The sequence below is a fragment of the Phoca vitulina genome, unplaced genomic scaffold (assembly GCF_004348235.1).
Source record: "Phoca vitulina isolate PV1807 unplaced genomic scaffold, GSC_HSeal_1.0 scaffold54, whole genome shotgun sequence".
NCBI lineage: Eukaryota > Metazoa > Chordata > Mammalia > Carnivora > Phocidae > Phoca > Phoca vitulina.
The window spans coordinates 2,658,938-2,686,567 of NW_022589757.1; the positions used below are offsets into that span (position 1 = coordinate 2,658,938).

General features: G+C 35.8%; 1 protein-coding gene and 1 pseudogene across 1 annotated transcript in view; one reads left to right on the forward strand and one right to left on the reverse strand.

Moving 5' to 3' along the window:
• The window catches only part of CATSPERE (catsper channel auxiliary subunit epsilon), a 198,400-nt gene that overhangs the window by 73,496 nt on the left and 97,274 nt on the right, over positions 1 to 27,630 (reverse strand). The window contains exon 8 of the mRNA XM_032389395.1: positions 12,920 to 13,026. Coding sequence (XP_032245286.1) covers positions 12,920 to 13,026 — 107 coding nt within the window. The remainder of the gene's footprint in view (positions 1 to 12,919; positions 13,027 to 27,630) is intronic.
• On the forward strand, positions 21,668 to 22,725 carry LOC116622801 (annotated as a pseudogene).

The following is a 27,630-nucleotide window of genomic DNA, read 5'->3' on the forward strand; positions in this document are numbered from 1 at the left end:
AGCAGGGGGAGTGGGAGAGGGAGAAGCAGGCTTCCCACTAAGCAGGGAGCCTGACGTGGGGCTTGGTCCCAGGACCCTGGGATCATGACCTGAGCTGAAGGCAGATGCTTAACGCCTGAGTCACCCAGGCACCCCCCTCTGCAAGCTCTTAATTAACACAATTTCATGCTCTATGTCAGATACTACTTCTCTCTCTGCTTTCTACTGTTCTTGCTTCCCTTCCCATCGTTTCTCCTTGTAGGCTTGCAACTATCTTAGTGAGATAATGGGAAAGAACAGAGATAAATAAATGCATTTAATCTGCCATATTTTAATTTATCTCCTTTAAACTGAATTTCATTAAGTCATGTTCTGCTTAGAAACATCAGTGGTCCCTTAATTATATCCAGGAAAAAAATTCAAGCTATTCCAAATGATTTTCAGGGAATTTCCATATTTTTTCCTATTTAATTTCATTTGCCATATTATATTTCAGGTGTGTTCTTCCTGTTTGCCTACCAGAACTGTGTGTGTTCTTCCTCTCTCTTGGGGTGCCCATTCTATCTTCCCTGTCTTTATGTTCCACTGTCTTTTAAGTTCTGCCCAGAACTATCTCTTCTATTTTGCTTTTTTGTTTTACCACAAAATGTATCTTTTATAAGGATAACCTTTTCTAAACCCAGATTAGTCAATCATGTGGATGGTATTTTATGGCATCCAAGACAGTATTTTTAAAAAATGGAGCTCTGTATTCTCTATATATGCATGTTTTCTTTGTGTTTCTTTTAAAATACCACTATTTAATAATTTTATTACTAACGTATCATATATACAAAAGAGTATACGACACACACACACACTTAAAGAATAATACTAAGATGAGCATCTGTGTACTAATCATCTAGATTAGAATCAGAATGTTACCAATACCTTAGAAATGTTCTATGCCTCTCCTTCCCCCATCCCCACTTGCTTACACATAATCACTGGCCTGATTCTGTGTTTGCATCTGTGTGTCCATTCCTGTGCTTTTTAAAAATAGTTTTGCCACAAATATGTCTTTTTTAAACAATATGGAACTGCAAGGATAAATAGAAAAATCCACTAGTATAGTTAGAAATTCAAAACTCGGGACCCTGGATGGCTCAGTCAGTTAAGCGTCTGCCTTCAGCTCAGGTCATGATCCCAGGGTCCTGGGATCAAGTCCCGCATCGGGCTCCTTGCTCTGCAGGGAGCCTGCTTCTCCCTCTCCTCCCCACTTGTGCTCTCTCTTACTATCTCTCTCTCTCTCTCTAATAAATTAATAAAATCTAAAAAAAAAAATTCAAAACTCCTCTTTCAGTAATTGAGAGATCCAGCAGGCAGAAAATCAGTAAGTACATAATTGAACTAAACAGCACCACCAATCAAGTGTCTCCAATTGACATTTAAGGAGTATCTCATCCAACAACCGCAGAATACACATTCTTCTCAAGTTCATATGGAACATTGACCATGACACACCATATCCTTGGCCATAAAACACATCTTAAGAAATTTAAAAAAAAAACACAGAACGCATACAAAGTATGCTTTCAAAATACAAGGTAATTAAGCTAGAAGTCAATAACAGAAAGATGGCTGGAAAAATTCCCAAAGATTTGGAGCTTAAACACTTCTAAATAACACATTAGTCAAGGAAGAAATCTCAACTGAAATTTAAAAATATTTTGAACAAAAAGAAAATGAAAAATGTCTTGAACAAATGAAAAAAATACAGCTTACCAAAATTTGAGGGCTACAGTGAAAGCAAGGCTTAGAGGGTATGGTATTAAGTGCATATATTAGAAAAGAAGAAAGATCTAAAATCAATGCTCTAAGCTTCCACTTTAGAAAACTAGAGAAAAAAAGCAATACAAACCTAAAGGAACTAGAAGAAAAAAATTGCAGCAGAAATCAATGAATTGAAAACAGAAGAACAATAGAGAAAGATGCACTAATAACAAAACCAGATAAAGACATCACAGGTAAAGTTGCAGACCTTTCAAATTCAACAATGTGTAAAAAGAATTATATAACAAGGGCAAATGGGATTTATTCCAGTTATACAAGTCTGGTTCAACATTAAAAATCAATTAATGTAATCTGTCACACCAAAGGTTAAAAAAAGGAAAAGCATATAATCACATCAATAGATGCAGAAAAAGCATTTGACAAAATCTCACACCTATTCATGATAAAAACTCTCAGATAATAAGCAATGGAGGGGAACTTCCTCACCTTGATAAAGGAGCATCTGCAAAAGTTATGCAAAAAACTTAATAATGAGAAACTAGATCCATTCCTACTGTGAAAAAGGCAAAGATGTCTCCGCTGATTACCCCTCCTATTCAATATCACACTGGAAGTGTCTGCCATAGTAAGATGAGAGAAGGAAATAAAAGGCATACAAGATAGAGAAGGAAGTAATAAAATGTTTTTTTTTACATTTAAAACATTTTAAAAAAATTAACATATAATGTATTACTTGTTTCAGGGGTACAGGTCTGTGATTCATCAGTCTTACACAATTCACAGTGCTCACCATAGCACATACCCTCCCCAATGTCCATCACCCAGCCACCCCATCCCTCTCACCCCCCTCCACTCTAGCAACCCTCAGTTTGCTTCCTGAGATTAAGAGTCTCTTATGGTTTGTCTCCCTCTCTGGTTTTGTCTTGTTTCATTTTTCCCTCCCTTCCCCTATGATCCTCTGTCTTATTTCTCAAATTCCTCATATCAGTGAGATCATATGATAATTGTCTTTCTCTGATTGACTTATTTCTCTTAGCATAATACCCTCTAGTTCTATCCATGTCGTTGCAAATGGCAAGATTTTTTTGTTGGCTGCATAATATTCCACCATATATATATATATATATATATATATATATATATATGCCACATCTCCTTTATCTCTTCATCTATTGATGGACATCTGGGCTCTTTCCATAGTTTGGCTATTGTGGACATTGCTGCTATAAACATTGGGATGCAAGTGCCCCTTCGGATCACTACATTTGTATGTTTGGGGTAAATACCCTGTAGTGCAATTGCTGGGTCATAGGGTAGCTCTATTTTCAACTTCTTGAGGAACCTCCATACTGTTTTCCAGAGTGGCTGCACCAGCTTGCATTCCCACCAACAGTGTAGGAGAGTTCCCCTTTCTCCGCATCCTTCCCAACATCTGTTGTTTCCTGACTTGTTAAGTTTAGCCATTCTAACTGGTGAGAGGTGGTATCCCATTGTGGTTTTGATTTGTATTTCCCTGATGACGAGTGATGTTGAGCATTTTTTCATGTGTCTGTTGGCCATTTGTATGTCTTCTCTGCAGAAATGTCTGTTCATGTATTCTGCCCGTTTCTTGATTGGATTATTTGTTATTTGGGTGTTGAGTTTGGTAAGTTTTTTTTTTTTTTTAAGATTTTATTTATTTTTTGACAGAGAGAGACAGCGAGAGAGGGAACACAAGCAGGCGGAGTGGGAGAGGGAGAAGCAGGCTTCCTGCAGAGCAGGGAGCCCGATGCCGGGGTCGATTCTGATCATGACCTGAGCTGAAGGCAGATATTTAATGACTGAGCCACCCAGGTGCCCCGATAAGTTCTTTATAGATTTTGGATACTAGCCCTTTTTCTGATATGTCATTTGCAAATATCTTCTCCCATTCTGTCAGTTGTCTTTTGGTTTTGTTGACTGCTTCCTTTGCTGTGCAAAAGCTGTTTATCTTGATGAAGTCCCAATAGTTCATTTTTGCCCTTGCTTCCCTTGCCTTTGACAATGTTTCTAGGAAGAAGTTGCTGTGGCTGAGGTAGAAGAGATTGCTGCTTGTGTTCTCCTAAAGGATTTTGATGGATTCCTGTCTCACATTTAGGTCTTTCATCCATTTTGAGTCTATTTTTGTGTGTGGTGTAAGGAAATGGTCCAGCTTCATTCTTCTGCATGTGGCTGTCCAATTTTCCCAACACCATTTGTTGAAGAGACTGTCTTTTTGCCATTGGACATTCTTTCCTGCTTTGTCAAAGATTAGTTGACCATAGAGTTGAGGGTCCATTTCTGGGCTCTCTATTCTGTTCCATTGATCTATGTGTCTGCTTTTGTGCCAGTACCATACTGTCTTGATGATTATAGCTTTGTAATAGAGCTTGAAGTCCGGAATTGTGATGCCACCAACTTGGCTTTTCTTTTCAACATTACTTTGGCTATTCAGGGTCTTTTCTGGTTCCATACAAATTTTAGGATTATTTGTTCCAGTTCTGTGAAAAAAGTTGGTGGTATTTTGATAGGGATTGCATTAAATGTGTAGATTGCTCTAGGTAGCATAGACATTTTCACAATATTTTTTCTTCCAATCCATGAGCATGGAACATTTTTCCATTTCTTTGTGTCTTCCTCAATTTCTTTCATGAGTATTCTATAGTTTTCTGCATACAGATCCTTTGCCTCTTTGGTTAGATTTATTTCTAGGTATCTTATGGTTTTGCATGCAATTGTAAATGGGATGGACTCCTTTCTTCTGTCTCATTGTTGGTGTATAGGAATGCAACTGATATCTGTGCATTGATTTTATATCCTGCCACTTTACTGAATTCCTGTATGAGTTCTAGCAGTTTTGGGGTGGAGTCTCTTGGGTTTTCCACATAAAGTATTATGTCATCTGCAAAGAGTGAGAGAGTTTGACTTCTTCTTTGCTGATTTGGATGCCTTTTATTTCTTTTTGTTGTCTGATTGCTGAGGCTAGGAGTTCTAGTACTATGTTGAACAGCAGTAGTGATAGTGGACATCCCTGCCATGTTCCTGACCTTAGGGGAAAGTTCTCAGTTTTTCCCCTTTGAGAATCATGTTTGCTGTGTGTTTTTCATAGATGGCTTTTATCAAATTGAAGTATGTACCCTCTATCCCTACACTGTTAAGAGTTTTAATCAAGAAAGGATGCTGTACTTTGTCAAATGCTTTTTCTGCATCTATTGAGAGGATCATATGGTTCTTGTCCTTTCTTTTATTTATGTAGTATATCACATTGATTTGCAGATGTTGAACCAACCTTGCAGAATAAATCCCAGGAATAAATCCCACTTTGTCATGGTGAATAATCCTTTTAATGTAGTGTTGGATCTTTTTGGCTAGTATTTTGGTGAGAATTTTGGCATCCAGGTTCATCAGGAATATTGGTCTGTAATTCTCCTTTTTGGTGGGGTCTTTGTCTGGTTTTGGGATCAAGGTAATGCTGGACTCATAAAAAGAGTTTGGAAGCTTTCCTTCCATTTTGATTTTTTGAAACAGCTTCAGAAGAATAGGTATTAATTCTTTAAATGTGTGGTAGAATTTCCCTGGGAAGCCCTCTAGCCCTAGGCTCTTGTTTACTGATTTTTTTTTGTTTACTGAGATTTTTGATTCCTGCTTCAATTTCTTTGCTGGTTATGGGTCTGTTCAGGTTTTCTATTTCTTCCTGGTTCAGTTTTGGTAGTTGATACGTCTCTAGGAATGCATCCATTTCTTCAAGATTGTCTAATTTGTTGGCATATAGTTGCTCATAATATGTTCTTATAATTGTTTTGTATTTTTTCAGTGCTGGTTGTGATCTCTCCTCTTTCATTCATTATTTTATTTATTTGGGTTCTTTCTCTTTTCTTTTTGATAAGTCTGGCCAGGGGTTTATCATCTTATTCTGTCAAAGAACCAGCTCCTAGTTTCATTGATCTGTTCTACTGTTCTTTGGTTTCTATTTCATTGATTTCTGCTCTAATCTTTATTAATTCTCTTCTCCTGCTGGGTTTAGGCTTTATTTGCTGTTCTTTCTCTGGCTCCTTTAGGTGTAGGGTTAGGTTGTGTAGTTGAGAACTTTTTTGTTTCTTGAGAAAGGGTTGTACTGCTATACACTTCCCTCTTAGGACCGCCTTTACTGCATCCCAAAGATTTTGAACAGTTGTGCTCTCATTTTCATTTGTTTCCATGAATTTTTAAAAAATTCTTCTTTAATTTCCTGGTTGACCCATTCATTCTTTAGTAGGATGCTCTTTAGCTTTCATGGATTTGGGTTCTTTCCAACTTTCCTCTTGTGACTGAGTTCCAGTTTCAAAGCATTGTGGTCCAAAAATATGCCGGGAATGATCCCAATCTCTTGGTACCAGTTGAGACCTGATTTGTGACTCAGGTTGTGATCTATTCTGGAGAATGTTCCATGTGCACTTGAGAAGAATGTGTATTCTGTTGCTTTGGGATGGAATGTTCTGAATATATCTGTGAAGTCCATTTGGTCCAGTGTGTCTTTTAAAGTCTTTATTTCCTTGTTGATCTTTTGCTTAGATATGAATTTAGATAGATATGAATTTAGTGCCATTGTATTGCCTGTAAGGTGACTGTTACTGTATATTGTTTCTGTTCCTTTCTGGTCTATGTTGCTTTTAGGCTCTCTCTTTGCTTAGAGGACTCCTTTCAATATTTCTTGTAGGGCTGGTTTGGTGATCACAAATTCTTTTAGTTTCTGTTTGTCCTGGTTTTTTTTTTTTAATCACTCCTTCTATTTTGGATGACATCCTAGCTGGATAAAGTAATCTTGGCTGCATATTTTTCTCGTTTAGTATCCTGAATATATCATGGCAGTCCTTTCTGGTGTGCCAGGTCTCTGTGGATAGGTCTGCTGCCAACCTAATGTTTCTACCCTTATAGATTACAGACCTCTTGTCCCGAGCTGCTTTCAGGATTTTCTCTTTGTCTCTGAGATTTGTAAGTTTCACTATTAGATGTTGGTGTTGACCTATTTTTATTGATTTTGAGGGGGGTTCTCTGTGCCTCCTGGGTTTTGATGCCCGTTTCCCTGTCCAGATTAGGGAAGTTCTCTGCTATAATTTGCTCCAAAATACCTTCTGCCCCCCTCTCTCTTTCTTCTTCTTCTGGGATCCCAATTATTCTAATATTGTTTCACTTTATGGGATCACATATCTCTCGAATTCTCCCCTTGTGATCCAATAGTTGTTTCTCTCTCTTTTTCTCAGCTTCTTTATTCTCCATCGTCTGGTCTTCTATATCACCAATTCTCTCTTCTGCTTCTTTTATCCTAGCAGTTAGAGCCTCCATTTTTTTTTTTTTGCATCTCATTAATAGCCTTTCTGATTTCAAGTTGGTTAGATTTTAGTTCTTTTATTTCTCCAGAAAGAGATTATCTAGTGTCTTCTGTGCTTTTTTTTCAAGCCCAGCTAGTATTTTATAATTGCTATTCTGAACTCTAGTTCTGACATCTTACTAATGTCCATATTGATTAGGTCCCTGGCAGTCAGTACTGCCTCTTGTTCTCTTTTTTTTTGTGAGTCTTTCCATCTTGTCATTCTGTCCAGAGAAGAATAGACAAATGGGAGAACAAAATACTAAAAGGGCAACAACGACCCCAGAATAATATAGACTAAACAAATCAGAAGAGACCTGAAACCAGGAAAAAAAAATATAATCAGACAGGTGAGCAGAATAGAGCAATATGCTGGATTCTGTGTGTAGTTTGGTCTGTTGTTTTAGAAAACTAGATCCCAAAATTGTAAAGAAAAAAAAACTTGTATATGTACAAAAATAAAATTAAATACAATGAAAGGATCGAATTCAACTGTAAAAATGGAAATTAAACAAGAAAAAACAAAAGAGAAAGAAACAACAACAACAACAACAACACAGACAGTGCTATAAACAGACAGGTGAATAGAACAGAGCAATCATTATGTCCTTAGTGTCTTTTGGTCAGTTTGTTAGAGGAAACCACATCTCAAAATTGTAAAGAAGGAAAAATTTATATATACAAAAATAAAATTAAATACATTGAGAGGATAGAATGTAACTATAAAGATGAAAATTAAAAAAGACTTTAACAAAACAAACCCTCCCCCCCAAAAAAAGGAAGAATTGAGAGAGAAAGAGAGAATATGATCAGGCAGATGAATAGAACAGAGCCATACAGAAGATTTTGGGTGTATTTTGGTCTGTTAAAAGAAACTGTATCCCAAAATTTTAATGAAAGAAAAACTTATATAAAAATAAGGTTAAATACAATGAAGGGATAGAATATGACTGTAAAATGAAAATTAAAAAAGATTTTAAGAAAGGAATTGATAAGATAAGAAGTTGGTTGAAAAAGGAAAGAAGAAAAATTTTAAGAAAGAAAAGTAAAGAAAATTAAAAAAATTAAAGTTGAAAGACTAAAGAATCATGGGGAAAAAAGCCATGAATTCTATGTGCTGTATTCTGCTAGCTCTGGAGGTTTGCAGTTCTCATTGGTTGGTAAACTTGGTCTAGGCTAGATAGTCTTGCTGATCTTCTGGGGGAGGGGCCTGTTGCATTCATTCTCAAAATGTCTTTGCCCCAGGCAGAATTGCACTGCCCTTGTCAGGTGCCAGGCTAAGTAATCTGCTCCTTTTTGCTCTATGTGGCTTTTTTTCCCCAAAGGCTTTCTGTGCAGCTTTAGAGGATGAGAATAAAAATGGTGGTCCTCAATCTCTGGCCCCGGACCTAAAAGCTCAGTTAGGGTTAGGGTTAGGGTTAGGGTTAGGGTTAGGGTTAGGAAAGCAGTCAATCACTCCTGTCTCCCTACTCTCTGGCTGCACTCTGTGCTCACCCAGCATGTGATGGAGAGTTTCTATCTCAGGCACACAACCCAAACCCAGCAGACTCCTGCACCGCCTCTCCCGGGGAAGGAGGGGGTGTCTCTCCAGTTCTGCTGCTTATTGGGGCCCTGCTTAAAGAGCAGTGGCCCGACTGTGCCACAGAGCACAGTTACGGCAACCCCGAGCTGAGAGCTCACTCCTGTGCTTACTCTTTGCAGCCGGCCTCCCTGCTCTGATACCTGGGAGCTCTGTCACACTCAGGCACCCCCAGTCTTCCTGTGACCCTGAGGATCTTGAGACCACACTGCCCCAGTGAGGGTTTCACCCCCCGCTTAGCCACCTGAGCAAAGTCCCTCACTGGAGCAGACTTCTAAAAGTTCTGATTTTGTTCTCCCCGCTCTATCACTTGCAGGTAGCCGGCTGACGGAGGCTTCCTCCCCCCATGGTCTATTTTCCCATATATCACCTTGGATTCACTCCTCCACACCTCCTACCTTGCAGAAAGTGGTCGCTTTTCTATTCGTAGAGTTGCAAGCTATTCTTTTCTTCCATCTCCGGTTGAGTTTGCAGGTGTTCAGAATGGTTTGATAGCTATCTAGCTGAATTCCTGGGACAAGATGAAATTAAGGTCTCCTACTCCTCTGCCATCTTGGGCTCTTCTCCTATTATTATTATTTTTAAAGATTTTATTTTTAAGTAATCTCTACACCCAACATGGGGCCCAAACTCACAACCTTAAGATCAAGAGTTGCATGTTTTTCCAATTGAGCCAGCCAGGCACCTCTATTATTATTGTTTTTTAAGGCTAGGAGTAAGAACAGAGCTTAAGTCAGTAGTAAAATGTTCTTTATTTGCAGATGACATGATTATCTATGTAGAAAATCCCAAAGAACAAATTAAAAAAAAAATCCTGGAACTAATAAGCAATTGTAGCAAGGTTGCAGGATACAAGGTTAATATACAAAAGTCAATTCTCATGCTTTATAAAACTAGCTTACCACTTATATGTATTTTTAAACAATATATTATTTAATTTTTCAAGTTTTGCACTTTATATAGATGGAATCATACTGTACTTTTCTTCCATGACGACTTGCCTTTTTCTTTCAATGTTGTTTGTGAAATTCATTCATGGTGATTTGGGTTGTTGTGTTTGATTCATTTTTACTGCTGTATAATGCATATATTCTATAGCATAATTATAGGATGCTTACCCATTTCACTATGAATGGAAATTAGAATTTCAATTTTTTTCTTGTTATTAGAAACAATTCTGCTACAAATACACACATCTCCTGGTGCACTTGTGCATGGATTTCTGTAGAATATATGCTGCTATTGAATTGCTGAACCATTGGTATGTGCATCTTTAGCTTTGTGTGATAATGTAAAATTATCTTACAAATTGGTTGTGCAGTGTAAGTGTTTCCAATGTTGCAATGTGCTATATGTATATGGCTAGCCCTAGATTTCAAAATATTTCAAAAATGCAGTAAAAATTAATGTAATTAAATTGTTATACTAGAAAATATTCACTTAATGCAAAAGAAAACAATAGAGAAACAGAGGAACAAAAAAGACATGAGAAATATAGAAAGTGAAAATAAAATGGCAGACATAAATCCAACTATATCAATAATAACTTTAAATGTGAGTGTACTAAACAGTCTAATCAAATGGCAGGGATTATCAGACTGATAACAAAATAAGTTCCAACTATATGTTGTCTATAGGAGATACATTTAAGATTCAAAAATACAGATATGTTGAGGGGCACCTGGGTGGCTCAGTCAGTTAAGCATCTGACTTCGGCTCAGGTCATGATCTCCGGGTCCTGGGATGGAGCCCCATGTTGGGCTTCCTGCTCAGCGGGGAGTCTGCTTCTCCCTCTCCCTCTGCCCCTCCTCCTGCTTGTGCACGCTCTCTCTCTATTTCTCAAATAAATAAATAAAATCTTAAAAAAATACAAGTATGTTGAAAGTAAAGGGTAAAAAAAAGATATTATGCAAAGGCAACCATAGAAAGCTGGAATGGCTATAGTAGTATCAGAGAAAATAACTTTAAAGCAAAAACAGTACAAAGATAAAGAACATTTTATAATGTAAAGATAGTCTGTCATCCATCAGGAAAGTATAATAATTATAAACATATTCATCTGACAACAGAGACCCAAAATACATGAAGTAAAAACTGACAGAATGAAGGGGGAAATAGACAGTTCAACAATAATAATAGTTGGAGACTTTGATATACCATTTTCAATAATGGGATAGAACAACTAGCAAAAGACCAACAAAGAGATAGAACACTTAAACAACTCTCTATACCAACTAGACCTAACAGATATCTACAGGACACTCCACCCAACAACAGACTATACATTCTTCACAAGTGCACATGGAAAATTCCCCAGGACAGACTGTATGTTAGGCCATGAAACAAACTTCAATACATATAAGAGAATTGAAATCACACAAGATATTTTCTCTGACAACAAAGAAATGAAATTAGATACCATATGACTCACAATTTCAATCCTAGGTATACACCCAGGTGAAATAAAAACATTATGTCTACACAAAGACTTGTAAATAAATGTTCACAGCAGCACTACTCATAATAGTCTAAAAGTGCACAAAATCAAAATGTCCATCACCTGAAGAATGAATTTTTTTAGAAGTTGGCGTATCCATATAATGGAATATTATTTGGCAATTTTTATTCCTTTTTAGGAATGGAATACTGATACATACTACAACATGGATGAACCCTGAAAACATTATGATAACTGAAAGAAGCCAGTTGCAAAAGACCATATATTGTATGATTCTCTTGATAGGAAATATCCAGAATAGGCAAATCCATAGAGACAGAAAATAGATTAGTAGTACCAAGGGCTGGGAGGAGGAGAGAATAGGGTTTCTTTTTGAGTTGATAAAGATGTTCTAGAATTGAACAGTGGTGATAGTTCCACAACTCTGTAAATATACTAAAAGCCATTGAATTGTACACTTTAAAAGTGTACAATTACATCATGTGTACATTGTGTGTACATTTTGTGTACAATTGTACACAAAAAAGTGTACAAAAATACATCATGTGTATATGAAACTCCATAAAGTTAACACTAGAGAAGAAACAAATGGTACCTATAACCTTCCTACCTGCCTACTAAATCAGACAAGCCTTTAGATGGTTTTATAATGGCTATTTCTCCTACCTCCCTATCTCCCAAAGTTTTATAAAGTCAGCAAGAATTTTAGCCCCAGATTATTATGATTGTTTAAAACCATCTTCTCTTTCTGAATGTCATCCTTTACTTTACCCATGAATTCAACTTCTTTGCATCTCCTGAAATGTGTCTGCCTTCTCAGGTTTCTTCTTGAAAGCTCTTGTATATGTTGCCTCTCTGTTTGGAATGCTCCCCCAATTGGCTAACTTTTATATCTTTTCAATAATGCAGACGTCACCTCTTTAGAAAAGTCCTCCTTGATTCCCTTTCATCCAAACCTTAACTGGTGCACCCTCTATTCCATTTCACCTGGGTTCATCTCTATTTTTTACTTGTCTCCCCACCTCAGGTAAGGTCATTGAGGGCAGGAATTGTATCTTTTAGTTATAAGCACCTTGCCCTGTGCCTAGTTGTAATAGATTAAGAAAGCCTGTCTAAACCCCATAAGCACTTACTGAATTTAACAGTAACAGATTTTATCTTTCAGGTGGGATTTGTTGTGTGTATGTGTGTGGTTACCACTAATGGTGGTAATGATTGTGGCATCAGTTACACCACTGTGGTTCACTTTTCTGAACCGGCAGGAAGCATTTTGAGATATTGCCAGGATTTGCCCACATCCTGAATGAGGCTCTGGGACTGAAGTTTAGCTATTAATATCAGTTGTAAAATGATAATCCAGAAGTGTGACTAGCAGTTTCTAAGTTGGTAACTAGTTCTGATTATTACAATTTTTTTGTGCATCATGAAAGAAGCTACTTGGAAATTACATATATTACATGAAATTCCACTAGGGTTTTTTAAAATTTCTTTTTTTTTATTATGCTTAGTTAGCCACTGTATAGTACATAATTAGTTTTTGATGTAGTGTTCAATGATTCATTAGTTAAGTATAACACCCAGTGCTCATCACAGTATGTGCCCTCTTCAATACCCATCACCCTGTTACCCCCTACCCCCAACCTCCTCTCCTCTGAAACCCCCAGATTGTTTCTCGGTGTCCATAGTCTCTCATGGTTCATTTCCCCCTCTTTACTTTAAATTTCTGATAGTTATTTTACTAAATTTTAAAAATAAAATTTATATGTGACATTTTAAAATTAAATACCCATTCTTCATTTTGTCATATGGAAGATAAATTCTTCTCCTCAGAGTTGTATATATGCCAGGCTTCTGTCCCAAAGTGGCCAACTGCTTGGTAAGTATTATGGAATTCTGTAAAAAAAAAAATCCTCTTTTTACTTCTCATAGACAAAATTATTCTGAAATTAAATCATGATATATTGAATTTGTTATTTAGCTAAGGCATTATTTATATTTATACATATACCAGATTTTCAAGAGTCTGGTTTTTTCTACCATATAACTTCCTCCCCATTGAACTTTATGAATCACAAAGAAGTTGTAATACTATTTCCAACATGTTGAAAATACTATACATAGTTAGAGTCCTGAATGAATTGAGATTATGGGGACCTTTAAATAAATACCCTCATGTTTTAATTTCAATGAACTGTGTAATGGAATTTCTAAAACTAATCTCTTAGAATTATTTCTATATGAATCTGACTTCAAAACAACATATTCTTTAAAAAAAAAGATTTTATTTGAGAGAGAGAATACAAGCAGGGTGAGGGGCAGAGGGAGAGGGAGAAGCAGACTCCCTGCTGAGTGCAGAGTCCTACTTGGACCCTACTCGGACCCCACGCAGGGATCCATGTGGGGCTCCATCCCAGGACTCTGAGATCATGACCTGAAGTAAGACACTTACCCGACAGCCACCCAGCCACCCCCAACATAATCTTTCAAGGAAGGTTTCAAATGACATCTGGAGGCTTTAACAAAAATTCTCTTAGTAATCTGACATGCTTCCTCTTTAAGGAATTTTTATCTTTAAAATCTTTAAGATTTAAGGAGTAGTTGAATTGACTGGAATTTTTCCCGATAGGTATTTTTGGAATAGGGGCAATGGTTTCATTATAGGGAATCCCTAGAATAAAAAATCAGATAATGAGGGTCAGCCTAAAATTCCACAGCTTCTGGGGCACCCGGCAGGCTCAGTTGGTTAAGCCTCCGACTCTTGGTTTTGGCTCAGGTCCTGATCTCAGGGTCGTGAGATCCAGCCTGCTTCCGGCTCCATGCTCAGTGTAGAGTGTGCTGGAGATTCTCTCTCTCCTTCTGCCTCTGTCCCTCCCCCTGCTCACACACACTCTCTCTCTCAAAATACATAAATAAATACATAAATAAATAAATATACATAAATAAAAAATACATAAATCTTTAATAAAAAATAAATAAAATAAAATTCCATGTCTTCCTTCTGCCCTAATCCTCCAATAATGCCCCAGTTAATTTCCTAGAAATGTCAACCATCAACAAAGGAGCCTTTGGGATTGCTATGATGAGTGTCAGTTAGAGTGTATTCATTGGGACTATGGGGTTATCTAATAGGATTTAACCTAATTTTGAGAGTGAATGTGGTCAGGTAAGGCCTCCTTGGAGAATACACATTTATTGATTTTGATAGAGAAGTATAGATTTGCCTGGTATATAATAAATAATGGATATTTTAAATTTTACTTCTGAAAATCTTATTCACTATTCAGAATTTTATTTTATTTTTTTCACTATTCAGAATTTTAAATACAACTAACTGTCTTTCATATAACTGCAAAGGAAAGGAATAAATGTAGCATAGACTAAGACAGGAATAAAACATAGTAAGTGCCATATACCAAAAATATAATAGAAAAAAGGATAGTTTAAGGAAAAGTTAAGACAATCATTCGAACAAGCTTATTAAAAGCAAGGTTTTCCATCAAGAGGATAATTCATTGTCATTAAAGATAATTTTATAAATATGGCAAAAATTAACACATAGAAATTATAAAAATAAAAAACACATTTAGTATATTTCTTAGAATTTACCAAATGTAGGCTACTGTTATGCATCCATGTTTTATAACTAGAAGTCTATAGAAACATCATTTTTTAATGATAGTATGACAGTCCATTGAGTGAATTATCATCATTGATTTAACACTCCCCTAGTGGACATTGAGGTAATTTTTATTTTTTCACTATTATAAATATTATTGCCATGGATATCATCAGAGGTACAGTCTTTTCCACACTAAAGACTATTTCTTTAATTAGATTCTTGGAAATGTGATTACTGGGTCAAAAGCTATGAACACTTTAAAAACTCTTGATACGTACTATTGAAATAATTTCTAAAAGGACTGTGTGAGTTTATTTTATTATTAGTAATTTATGACAGAACAAATTTCATGATGCTGATGTCAAACTCCATATTATTATTTTAAAAAGTATTTTTCTAGTTATAACATCAATATATGGTTATAGAAAATTAATATACTTCGTGTTTATCTGATATGTTTTTTCAGCAGCATTTGATACATTGGACTAATCTCCCCTTTTGAAACACTCTCTTACTTGGCTTCCATGTTACCATTTGCTCCTTGCTCTATTAGAGATCCCCAGGCTTGGTCCCAGATTTTCTTCCTCCCAGTACCCTTCTCATAGTACATTCTCTTCCTAGGTAATCTCACTCAATCACATGGCTTCAAGTATCATTCCATTCCTATAAAACTGATCAAATTATATGGCCCAGATCCCAAATTTTATATCTAGCTCCAGATCTATGTATCTAACTAGATTTTTAATGATTTGCTTGTCTTACAAACACTTCAAACCAATATGTCCCAAACTGCACTGCTGCCTTAAGGCTCTGCCTCCTAAATCTGCATTAATATATTTTTTAAAAGATTTTATTTATTTATTAGAGAGAGAGAGAGAGAGAGAAAGCACAAGCAGGGGGAGTGGCAGGCAGAGGGAGAAGCAGGCTCCTCGCTGAGCAAGGAGCCTGATGTGGGACTTGATCCCAGGACCCTGGGATCATTACCTGAGCCGAAGGCAGATGCTTAACCGACTGAGCCACCCAGGCATCCCTCTGCATTAATATTTGTTGAATGAATAAAGAAGAAAAAAATGTCATCACCCAGAAGAGAGTATAGTTCTTTCACAATACAGCTGTGAGAGGAACATTCCAGACAGAACGAACAACAGTTACAAAGGCTCTGAGGGAGGAGAGGAATTATTATGGTTGAGGAATTGAAAGGAAGATAATGGCTAAAATGTAGTAAGAGAGAAATAGTACAGGAAAAGGTTAGATAAAAGACAGGCAGGAACCACATCATGCTAAGCATTGTCGATCCTGGAAAATAGTTTGGATTTTATTCTTAGTACAATCGGCAAATGTTAAAGGCATTTAAAAATAGAATTATAACTATTTTTTTTGAAATAGTTTGACTCACAAGAAGTGAGTCAGCTTTCCCCAATGACAATAGCTTATATAATCTTAGTGCATGTCAAAACCCAGGAAATTGATGATATAACAGTGTTAACTCAGGTATGAACCTTATTAAAATTTCATCATTCTTTTTTACAAAGTGCTTCTTTTTTTGTGTATAGTTCTGTGAAATTTTATCATATGTCTAGATTTATGTAACCATCACCACAATATAGAACTGTTATAGAATACAGATTATGGAACTGTTCCATCACAAATAACAAACTCCTTCATGTTAACCCTTAAGAGTCACAACTGCCTGCTAACTCTAACTTCTGGCAATCACTTATCTGTTTTCAATTAGTACAGTTTTGTCACCTCTAAAATCTTCTATAAATGGAATCATACATTATGCAACACTTAAAATTGACTTTTTAACTCCGCATCTATCCAAGTTGTTGCATGTATCAATAGTGCATTATTTAAACATAAAAGGTAAAACTATAAAATCTCTAGAAGAAAACAGACAAATCTTCATGACATTGGATCTAACATTGATTTTTTGGATATGACTCCAAAGGCATAGGCAACTAAAGGAAAAATAGACAAATTGGACCTCATCAAAATTTAAAACTTTTGGGTACCAAAAGACACTCTCAAAAGAGTAAAATGGCAACTCACAGAATGGAAGAAAATATTTGCAAATCACATATAATACAACAGGTTAATATACAGAATATATAATGAACTTCTAAAACTCAACAACAGGGCGCCTGGGTGGCTCAGATGGTTAAGCCTCTGCCTTCAGCTCAGGTCATGATCCCAGGGTCTTGGGATCGAGCCCCGCATCAGGCTCCCTGCTCAGTGGGGAGTCTGCTTCTCCCTCTCCCTCTGCACCTCCCCCTGCTCATGTTCTCTCTCTCTCTGTATCTCTGTGTCTCAAATGAATAAATTAAAAAAAAATCTTTAAAAAAAAATAAAACTCAACAACAACAAAACCCAATTAAAAAATAGACAAAGGACTTGAATAGCATTTATCCAGAGAAGATTATACAAATAGCCAATAAGCACATGAAAGGATACTCAACATTACTAATCATTAAGGAAAATGCAAATCAAAACCATGGTGAGATACAACTTCATATCCATTAGGATGACTATTATTAAAAATAAAGGTTTTCACAAACTATGAAAAGAGCCTAGATGTCCATCGATAGAGGAATGGATAAAGAAGATGTGGTGTATATACATATATACAATGGAATATTATGCAGCCATTAAAAAAATGAAATCTTGCCATTTGCAACGATGTAGAGGGTATTATGCTAAGCAAAATAAGTCAATCAGAGAAAGACAATTATCATATGATCTCACTGATATATAGAATTTGGGAAATAAGGCAGAGGATCATAGGGGAGGAGAGGAAAAAATGAAACAAGATGAAACCAGAGAGGGAGACAAACCATAAGAGACTCTTAATCATAAGACACAAACTGAGGGCTGCTGGAGAGGAGAGGGGTGGGAGGGATGGGGTGGCTGGGTGATGGACATTGGGGAGGGTATGTGCTATGCTGAGCGTTGTGAATTGTGTAAGACTGACGAATCCCAGACCTGTACCCCCGAAATAAATAATACATTATATGCTAATTAAAAAAAGAAATAAAATATGACATTTGAGTAAAAAAAAAAATAAAGGTTTTACTGATAAATTTTGCTAAGAATTTAATGAAGAATTAATGCTTATCCTTCTCAAACTCTTCCAAAAAATCAAAGAAAAGGGAATGCTCCCAAACTCATTTTACAAGTCCAGCATTACCTTGATACCAAAACCAGAAAAGGACACTACTAGAAGACAAATTACAGTCCAATATTACTGATGAATATAGATGCAAAATTCTCAACTACATACTAACCAACCAAATTCAATAGCACACACATGATGATCAAGTGGGATTTTTCCCTGGGATGCAAGGATGGTTCAACATATACAAATCAACAAATAAGTTACATCACATGAATAGAATGAAAGACAAAAATCATATGATTATCTCAGTAGACTCAGGAAAAACATTTGACAAAGTTCTACATCTGTTTATGATAAAAACTCCTTTATAAATTATGTGTAGAAGAAACATACCTCAACATAACAAAGGCAATATCTGACAAAAATCACAGCTAACATCATACTCAATGGTGAATGGTTGAAAACTTTTTCTCTAATATCAGGAACAAGACAAGCGTTCCCACCTTTAACTCTTATTCAACACAGTACTGGAAGTCCTAACCAGAGAAACCAAGCAAGAAAAAGAAAGGCATCAGAATAGGAAAAGAGAAAGTAAAATTGTCTCTGTTTGCTAATGATATGACCTTGTATATAGAAAATCCTAAAATTCCACCAAAAAAACCCCCAAATAACAAAACAAAACCCTGTTAGATCTAATCCGAAAGTTATTAAAGTTGCAGGATACAAATTAACATACAAAAATCAGTCATATTTCTATATACTAACAATAAATTACCTGAAAAAGAAATAAAGAAAATGCTCTCATTTACAATAGCATCAAAACAATAAAATACTTAGGAATAAAATTAACCAAGAAGGTGAAGGATCTGTACTCTGAAAACTATAAGACATTGATGAAAGAAATTGAAGAAGACACAAATAAATGGAAAGGTATTTCTGTGTTCATTACTGAAAGCCATCTATAGATTCAATATAATCCCTATTAAGAGTTTAATGGCATTTTTTTGCTAAGGTAGAAAAAAGAATCCTAAAATTTATATGGAACCAAAAAAGATTCCGAATAGCCAAGGCATTCCTGAGAAAGAAGAATAAAGCAGGAGGTATCACACTTCCTGATTTCAAGCTATGTTATAAGGCTATGGTAATCAAAACAGGATGGTCCTGGCATTAAAAACAGACAAATAGATCATTGGAACAGAATTGGAAGTTCAGAAATAAACTGAAGCATATGCAGTAAACTACTACTTGACAAGGAGCCAAGAACACTAGATGGAGAAGAGTCTCTTCAACAAATGGTGCTGAGGAAAATTGGATATTCATGAGTAAAAGATTGACACTAGACACCATCTTACACTACTCACAAAAATTAACTCAAGATTGATTAAAATCTTAAATGTGAGACCCGAAACTATAAAACTCCTAGAAGAAAACATAGGAAAAAAGCTCTTTGACATGGGTCTTGGCATTGATTTTTTTGTGGTATGACACAACACAAGAAACAAAAGCAAAATTAAACAAGTGGGGCAATGTCAAATTTAAAAAGTTTCTGCACAGAAAAAGAAACAACAAAGTGAAAATATAACCTATGGAATGGGAAAAATATTTGCAAAGCTTTATCTCATAAGGGATTAATATTCAAAATGTTTAAAGAACTCATATAACTCAATAGCTACAAGGCAATTAATCTGATTGAAAAATGGTCAAAAACCTGAACAAGCATTTTTCCAAAGAAGATATAAAAATGGGCAATGGGTACTTGAAAAGATGCTCAACATCACCAGTTATTAGGAAAATGCAAATCAAACCCACAATGAGATGATACCTCATGTCTGTTAGCATAGCCTTAATAAAAAAAAAAAAAAAAAACACAAGATAACAAATGCTGGCCTGGATATGGAAGAAAGGGAACCCTTGTACATTGGTGCAACTGGTACAGCCACTATGGAAAACAGTATGGAGGATTGTAAAACAAACTAACAAACAAAAATAGAATGACCACAGGATCTAGCAATCTCACCTCTGGGAATATATTCAAAGGAAATGAAAACACTAACCCAAAAGCTATCTGCACCTCCATATTCATAGAAGCATTATTTATAATAGCCAACACATGGAAACAACCTGTGTCCAGTGATGAATGAACAGATAAAGAAATTGTGATATAGTATATATACACAGTGGAATATTATTCAGCCATAAAATAAACCCCAAGGAAATCCTGCCATTTGTGACAACATGAGGGCATTATGCTAAGTGAAAGAAGTCAGAGAAAGACAAATACTGGATTATCTCACTTATATGTGGAGTCTTTTTAAAAAGCCAAACTTATGGAAAAAGAGATCAGATTTATGATCACCAGAGGCAGGCATGTGGGGAAGGAAAATTGGAGAAAGTGATGAAAGGTACAAACTTCATTTATAAGATAAATAAGTACTAGGGATGTGATATACAGCATTGTGACTACCACTAACACTGCTGTATGGTATACGGGAAAGTTGTTAAGAGAGTAAATCCTAAAAATTCTCATCTTAAGAAGAAACCCTCCTCCCTCCCTCCCTCTCTTCCTTCTTTCCTTCGCTTTTTCTATTTATTGTATCTATATGAGATAATGGATGTTAGCTCAGTATGTTGTGGTAATCACTTCATAATATATATAAGTCAAGCCTTAAACTAACACAGTATGTCAATTTTATCTCAGTAAAATTGGAAAAAATTAAAATTAACAAACGAGGAGTGACATCAGCAAGATGGCAGATGAGGAGGTTCTCTCACAAAAACAACAATTTAACAAATCTCCATGGACAAAAAAGCTTTGGGAGAGCTCCAGAGTATAATTAAGAAACTTCAGCAACCCAGTGGAGCACAAAATCTGAAGATGGTGCACAGAAAAGTACAGGAGGCACTTAACCTGCATTACCCTAACCCTCAGGACAGCACAGTTGAATGCCAAGAGGAATTCTGCTGGCTACAACTTCCCATGGGGGAGAAGGAGAGCAGGGAGGCTCCAGCAGCCCTCACCACCATCATGGACTTCCACAGCCTTCTCTACTGAGGACCCCACAGTCTTCACCAATCTGAACCCCAGCATATGAAAGCATAAATCTCACTGGTAAAGAAAACTATATAGACAAATGCAGAACAAGGTAAAATTGTAATGGTGATGCATAAATTTTTTTTAATGCTAATCTAAAAGTTAAAGAAGAAAAATTTGTTAATGGATATACAACACAAAAAGAAGTAAAAAAGAAGTCTCTGACTATAAGAACACAAGGGGGGCGTAGTAAAAATGTAGTTTTATATGCAATTGAAGTTAAGTTCTATTAACTTAAACACTTTAACTACAAGATAATTTATGCAAGCCTCAAGGTAATCACAAAGAAAAAACCTTTAGTAGATACACAAAAGATAAAAAGAATCATAGCAAAGCACTACAAAAATCCCCCAAAGGAAGACATCAAGAGAGGAACAAAGCAGCTGCAAATTAGACAGAAAACAATTAACAAAATGGTAATATTAAGTCCTCACCTATCAACAATTTCTTAAATGTAAATGGATTAAATTCCCCAATCAAAAGGTATAGAGGGTCTGAATGGATAAAAACAATAACAAACCAAGATCCAGCAATATGTGGCCCACAAGAGACTCACTTTAGATTTTAAAGACACACCTGGGCTAAAAGTGAAGGGATGGAGAGGGGCTGGATGGGCAAGTTGGGCATGATAGCTCTAGCACTGCCAGGCAGCACCTTCTCCTCCTCACCCAGGTGCTGGCAGTGATCAAAAGAGTGGCCATGGCCCCTAATGAGACTGTTCCTGGGTTGGCTGTGCCTGAACCTGGTGACCATATGGTTAGTGCAGAGGATGTGGACTCTGTGGAACCTGCTCACCCACTCCCTGTAAGTGAACATGACAAGCGGTACGATGGTGGCAGCAGGTAGCAGGAAGGGGAACCACCAGGAGTATGTGTACAATGGAGAGAAATTATGCTAATCACTCCAGGCTGTTTTTGTTCAGAGTAACCTTGATCAAGGAACACAGATCTTAAACAACAGCATTGAGAAATCGGGCTGGCTTTTTATCCAATTATATCACTCTTTTGTGTCATCTGTTCTTAACCTGTTTATGTCTAGAACATCTATCAGTGAGTTGCTAGGAAGATGCTCAATGTTTGTGTTTTCACCAGATCAGTTTCAGGGACTACTAAAAATTAATCCAAACTGGAAAATCCATAGACTTCTTGATTTCAGTGCTGGAGATGGAGAAGTCACAAAAATCATGAGCCCTCATTTTGAAGAAATGTATGCCACTGAGCTATCTGAAACTATGATATGACAGCCTCAGAAGAAGAAATACAGAATATCTGGTATAAATGAATGCAGAATAAAGGCTTCCAGTATGATGTCATCAGCTGCTTCAATTTGCTGGACTGCTATGATCAGCCTGTGACTTACTAAAAGATATCAGAAGTGTCTTGGAGCCAACTAGAGGCAGGGTCATCCTTACCCTGGTTTTACCCTTCCATCGCTATGTGGAAAACAGGTGGCAAGTGGGAGAAACCATCAGAAATTTTAGAAATTAAGGGACAGAGTTGGCAAGAACAAGGGAGTGGTCTGCCTAAAGTTTTCAGAAAAGCTGGTTTTGTTATTGAAGCTTTCACCAGCCTACCATACCTGTGTCAAAGCAACACATACAATGACTACTACATTCTGGATGATGCTGTTTTTATTTTCAAACCAGTACTAACATATGGAGGCCCAAGTCTTCACAGCAAGAATGTACACTCCAGAAGAGTGTCTGTTTTTGCAATTACACATGTGAAGAGAGGACCTTTGGAGACTGCCATTCTGAATATCATGTAGGAATTTAAAAAGTCAAAATACTAATTATTTCTTTGTAGTGTATAAAAAGAATGTTTTTAAAAAACAAAAACCCAATTCTTTGAGGATTTTTATCAACTCTTTACTCAGTAATACAGGTCAATTATGGAAGATATTTTCTCTACTTAATTGCAGTAGAGACTCATTCCCAGGCAAAGCAATAGTCATGAATTCACATGGAACCAATAAATATGGATTGTTTTTAATAAAATGAAGACTGGTAATAAAGCTGTCCATTCATTTGCAACTAGTTTGTTATAAAATAGAGCCACTGATACTCTTTCATATTGAGAAATTCTGTCATTATTCAAAAAATGTTTTTAATCATGCTAATAAACTTTTTTGGAGATGAAAAAAAAAGTGAAGGGATGGAAAAAATATTCCATGCAAATGGTAACCAAAACAAAGCAAGGGTGACTGTATTTATATCACAGAAAATAGAATTTAATTAAAAAACTCTCTAGAGATAAGGTTATTATATAATGATAAAAGGATCAATTAAACAGGACAAAATAACAATTATAAATATATATATACTCAACATCAGAGCACCTAACTATATAAAGCAAATATTGACAGATTGGAAGACAGATACAGCAATATAATAATAGTAGGAGTCTTCGATGTCCCACCTTCTTTTTTTTCAAGATTTTATTTATTTATTTGAGAGAGACAGAGAGAAAGCACAAGCAGGGAGGGGAGGCAAAGGGAGAAGCAGGCTCCCTGTTGAGCAGGGAACCTGATGTGGGGCTCCATCCCAGGACCCTGACTGAGCCACCCAGGTGCCCCAACGTCCCACTTTCAATAATGGTTAAAACATCCTCATAGAAAAACAATTAAAAAACAGCTGACTTGAACAACACTATAGACCAAGTGTACCTAACAGACTTATACAAAACTTTTCACCATCAGCAGAAGAATACACGTTCTCCTCAAGTGCATATTTTCCAACCTAGATCATTAGAGGTAAAAAAACATGTCTTAAAAATGTAAGAGAATTAAAATAATTCCAAATATCTTTTCCAACCACAATATAATGAAAGTAGAATTCAGTAACTGTAAGAAAATGTGAAGATTCACACATGCAGGGAAACTAAACAACATACTCTTGAACAACCATTGGATCAAGGAAGAAATCAAAAGGGAAGTTTACAAAGATCTCAAGATGAATGAAAACAAAAACACAACTTATGGATGTATCAAAAGCAGTACTTAGAGGAAAGCAATAAATGTCTACATTAAAAAAGAACAATCCCAAATAAACAATCTAACTTTACACCTCAATGAACTAGAAAAAGAACAAACTAAGCACAAAGTGAGCAGAAGGAAATAAATAATAAAGATCAGAGCAGAAATAAGTCACATAGAGAACAGAAAAACAATAGGGAAAAAAAATCAATGAAACTAAGAGTTAGTGTTTTGAAATATAAACAAAATGGTCAAATCCTAAAATATACTAAGAAAAAAGAAGACTCAAATAAAATCAGAAATAAAAGAGGAGACATTACAACAGATGCTTCAGAAATAAAAAGAATCATAAAAGACTATTAAGAACAACTATATGCTAACAAATTGGATAAACTAGAAGGGATAGATAAATTCCTAGAAACATACAATTTACTAACATTGAATCAAGAAGAGAAAGCTTGAACAGACCAATAACAAATAAAGAGATTGAAGCAATAATCAAATATCTCCCAGAAAAAGAAAACTCAGGAACAGATAGCTGGGTTCATGGGTGAATTCTACCAAACATTCAAAGAATTAATATGAATCCTTCTTCAATTCTTCCAAAAACTAGAAGAGAGAACACTTCCAAACTCATTTTATGAGGCCAGCATGACCCTGATACCAAAGCCAGACTAATACACCAGAAGAAAAGAAAACTACAGGCCAATATCTCTGATAAACATAGATGCAAACTCCTTAATAAAACACTAGCAAACCAAATTTCACAGCACATTAAAAAGATTACACACCATGACCAAGTGGGATTCATCCATGGGATGCAAGATAGTTCAACATATGCAAATAAATCCATGTGATACACCACATTAATTGAATGAAAGATAAAAACCACATGATTATCTCAAAAGATGCAGAAAAGCATTTAAAAAAATTCAACATTCATTCATGATAAAAAGTCTCAACAAAATAGATATAGTAGGAACGTACCTCAACACAATAAAGGATTATCTATATAGAGTCTCCGCAGCTAGCACGAAAACCAATGGGGAAAAACTGAAAGCTTTTCCTCAAGACCCAGTACAAGGTAAGGATGCCCAATCTTACCACTTCTATTCAAGTTCTAGCTATAGCAATTAGACAAGAGAAAGAAGTGAAAGGCATTCAAAGCAGAAATGAAGAAGTAAAATTATCTGTTTGCAGATGACATGATCATATATGTAGAACACCCTAAAGAATTAAAAACAAAAGACCCTGTTAGAGCTAGTGAATTAATTTAGTAAAGTTTCAGAATAATAAAAAAAAAAATCAACATTCAAAATAAGTTGTATTTCTATTCACAAACAATGAACCATGTGAAAAGGAAATAAAAAGAATATAATCTCGTTTATAATAGCAACAACAACAAAAAAGAAAAGAGGAATCAACCAAAGATGTGAAAGATTTCTATACTAAAAATTGTAAAGCACTGGTGAGGAAAATTAAAGAAAACATGGATAAATGTAAAGATATTCCATATTCATGGATTGAAAGAATTAATATTGCTAAAATGTCCTTACTACTCAAAGTGCTTTACAGATTCAATTCATTCCCTATCAAAATCCCAATGCCATTTTACATAAATAGAAAAAACAATCCTAAAATTTGTATAGAACCACAAAAGACCCCAAATAGCAAATGTAATCTTAATCAAAAAGAACAAAGCTCGAGGGGCACCTGCTGGCTCAGTCAGTTAAGCATCTAACTCTTGGGTTTGGCTCAGGTCATGATCTCAGGGTCCTGAGATGAAGTCCCGCATTGGGCTCCCCACTCAATGGTGAGTCTACTTCCCCTTTCCCTGTCTCTGCCCCTCCCACTGGTCATGCACTCTCTGTCTCTAAAATAAATAAATAAATCTTAAAAAAAAGACAAAGCTGGAGGCATGATACTTCCTGATTTCAATATATATTACAGAGCCATAGTAATCAGAATAGTATAGTACTGCCATAAAAACAGATATATAGACCAGTGGAACAAAATAAAGAGCCCAGCAATAAATCCATGCATTTATAGTCAACTGATTTTTGACAAGAGTGCCAAGAATGTACATGGTGAAAGGATAGTTTGTTCAACAAATGGTGTTGGGAAATGGTGTCCGCATGCAGAAGAATTAAATTGAACCCTTATCTTGCATCTTATTTTTAAAATCCACTCAAAATGAACTAAAGACTTAAACATAAGACTTAAAACCATAAAACTACTAGAAGAAAACATAAGGGAAATGCTTCTTGACATTGGTCTGGGCAATGGCAATGACTTTTTTGGATATGACACCAAAAACTCAGGCAACAAAAATGAAAGTAGACAAATCAGATTGCATGAAATTTAAAAGCTTCTGCACATCAAAGGAAACAACCAACAGAGTGAAAAGGCAACCTACTGAATGAGAGAATATATTTGTAAGCCAGATAGATGATAAGAGGTTAATATCCATAACATATAAGGAGCTCAAACAATTCAACAGCAAGAAAAAAATTAACCCTAATAAAAAAATATGGGCAAAGAATCTGAATAAATATTTCTCCAAAGAAGACATACAAATGGCCCTAACAGGTATACGATAGGTGTTTAACATCACTAATCATCATGGAAATGCAAATCAATCATAAAATCACAGTATCACCTCTCACCTGCCAAAATGGCTATCATCAAAAAGATAAAAAGATAACAAGTGTTGGCAAGATGTGGAGAAAAGAAAATCTTTGTGCACTGTTGGTGGGAATGTAAATTGGTACAGCCATTATACAAACCAGTATGGATGTCCCACAAAAAATTAAAAATAGAACTACCATATGATCTGGCAATCCCACTTCTGGGCATGTATCCAGTGGAAATGTAAACAGAATATCAAAGAGGTATCTGCCTTCTTATGTTCACTACACCATTGTTCACAATAGCCAAGATATGGCAATCCAAGTGTCCACCGATAGATTAATAAAGAAAACATGGTATATGTATACACAAAGGAATATTATTCAGCTTTAATAAAGAAGCTAATCCTGCCATTTGAGACAACATGGATGAACCTGGAGGATGTTATACAAAGTGCAATAAGCTGGACACAGACAAATACTGCTTAAGCTCATTTTTTTGTGGAATCTAAAAGTCAAACTCATAGAAGCAGACAATAAAATGGTGGTTGCCAGGGGCAAAATGGGAAGATGTTGGCTCAAGTGTACAAAGTTTTAGCTCTGCAGGATGAGTAAGTTCTAGAGATCTAATGTATAGCAACGTAACTATAGTTAACAATATTGTATACTTGTAATTTGCTAAAAGGGTAGATGTATTTATTTCTCACCAAACACACAAAGAAAAAGTAAAAGAGAAATGGAAACCATGTGAGGTGATGGATATGTTAATTAATTTGGAGCAATCATTTCACAATGCATACATATATCAAAACATCAAGTTGTATACACTAAAAATATACAATTTTGTCAATTATACCTCATAACACTGAAAAAAAGGAACAGAAAATAAGTGTTGGTGAGGCAGTGGAGAAATCGGAACCCTTATGCACTGTTGGTGGGAATGGTACAGTTGCTATGGAAAACAGTATGGCAGTTCCTCAAAAAATTAATAACAGAATTACCACAGGATCTAGCAATTCCACTTTTGGAAACTCAAAACTCAAAAGTTTTGAAAGCAAGGACACAAAAAGAT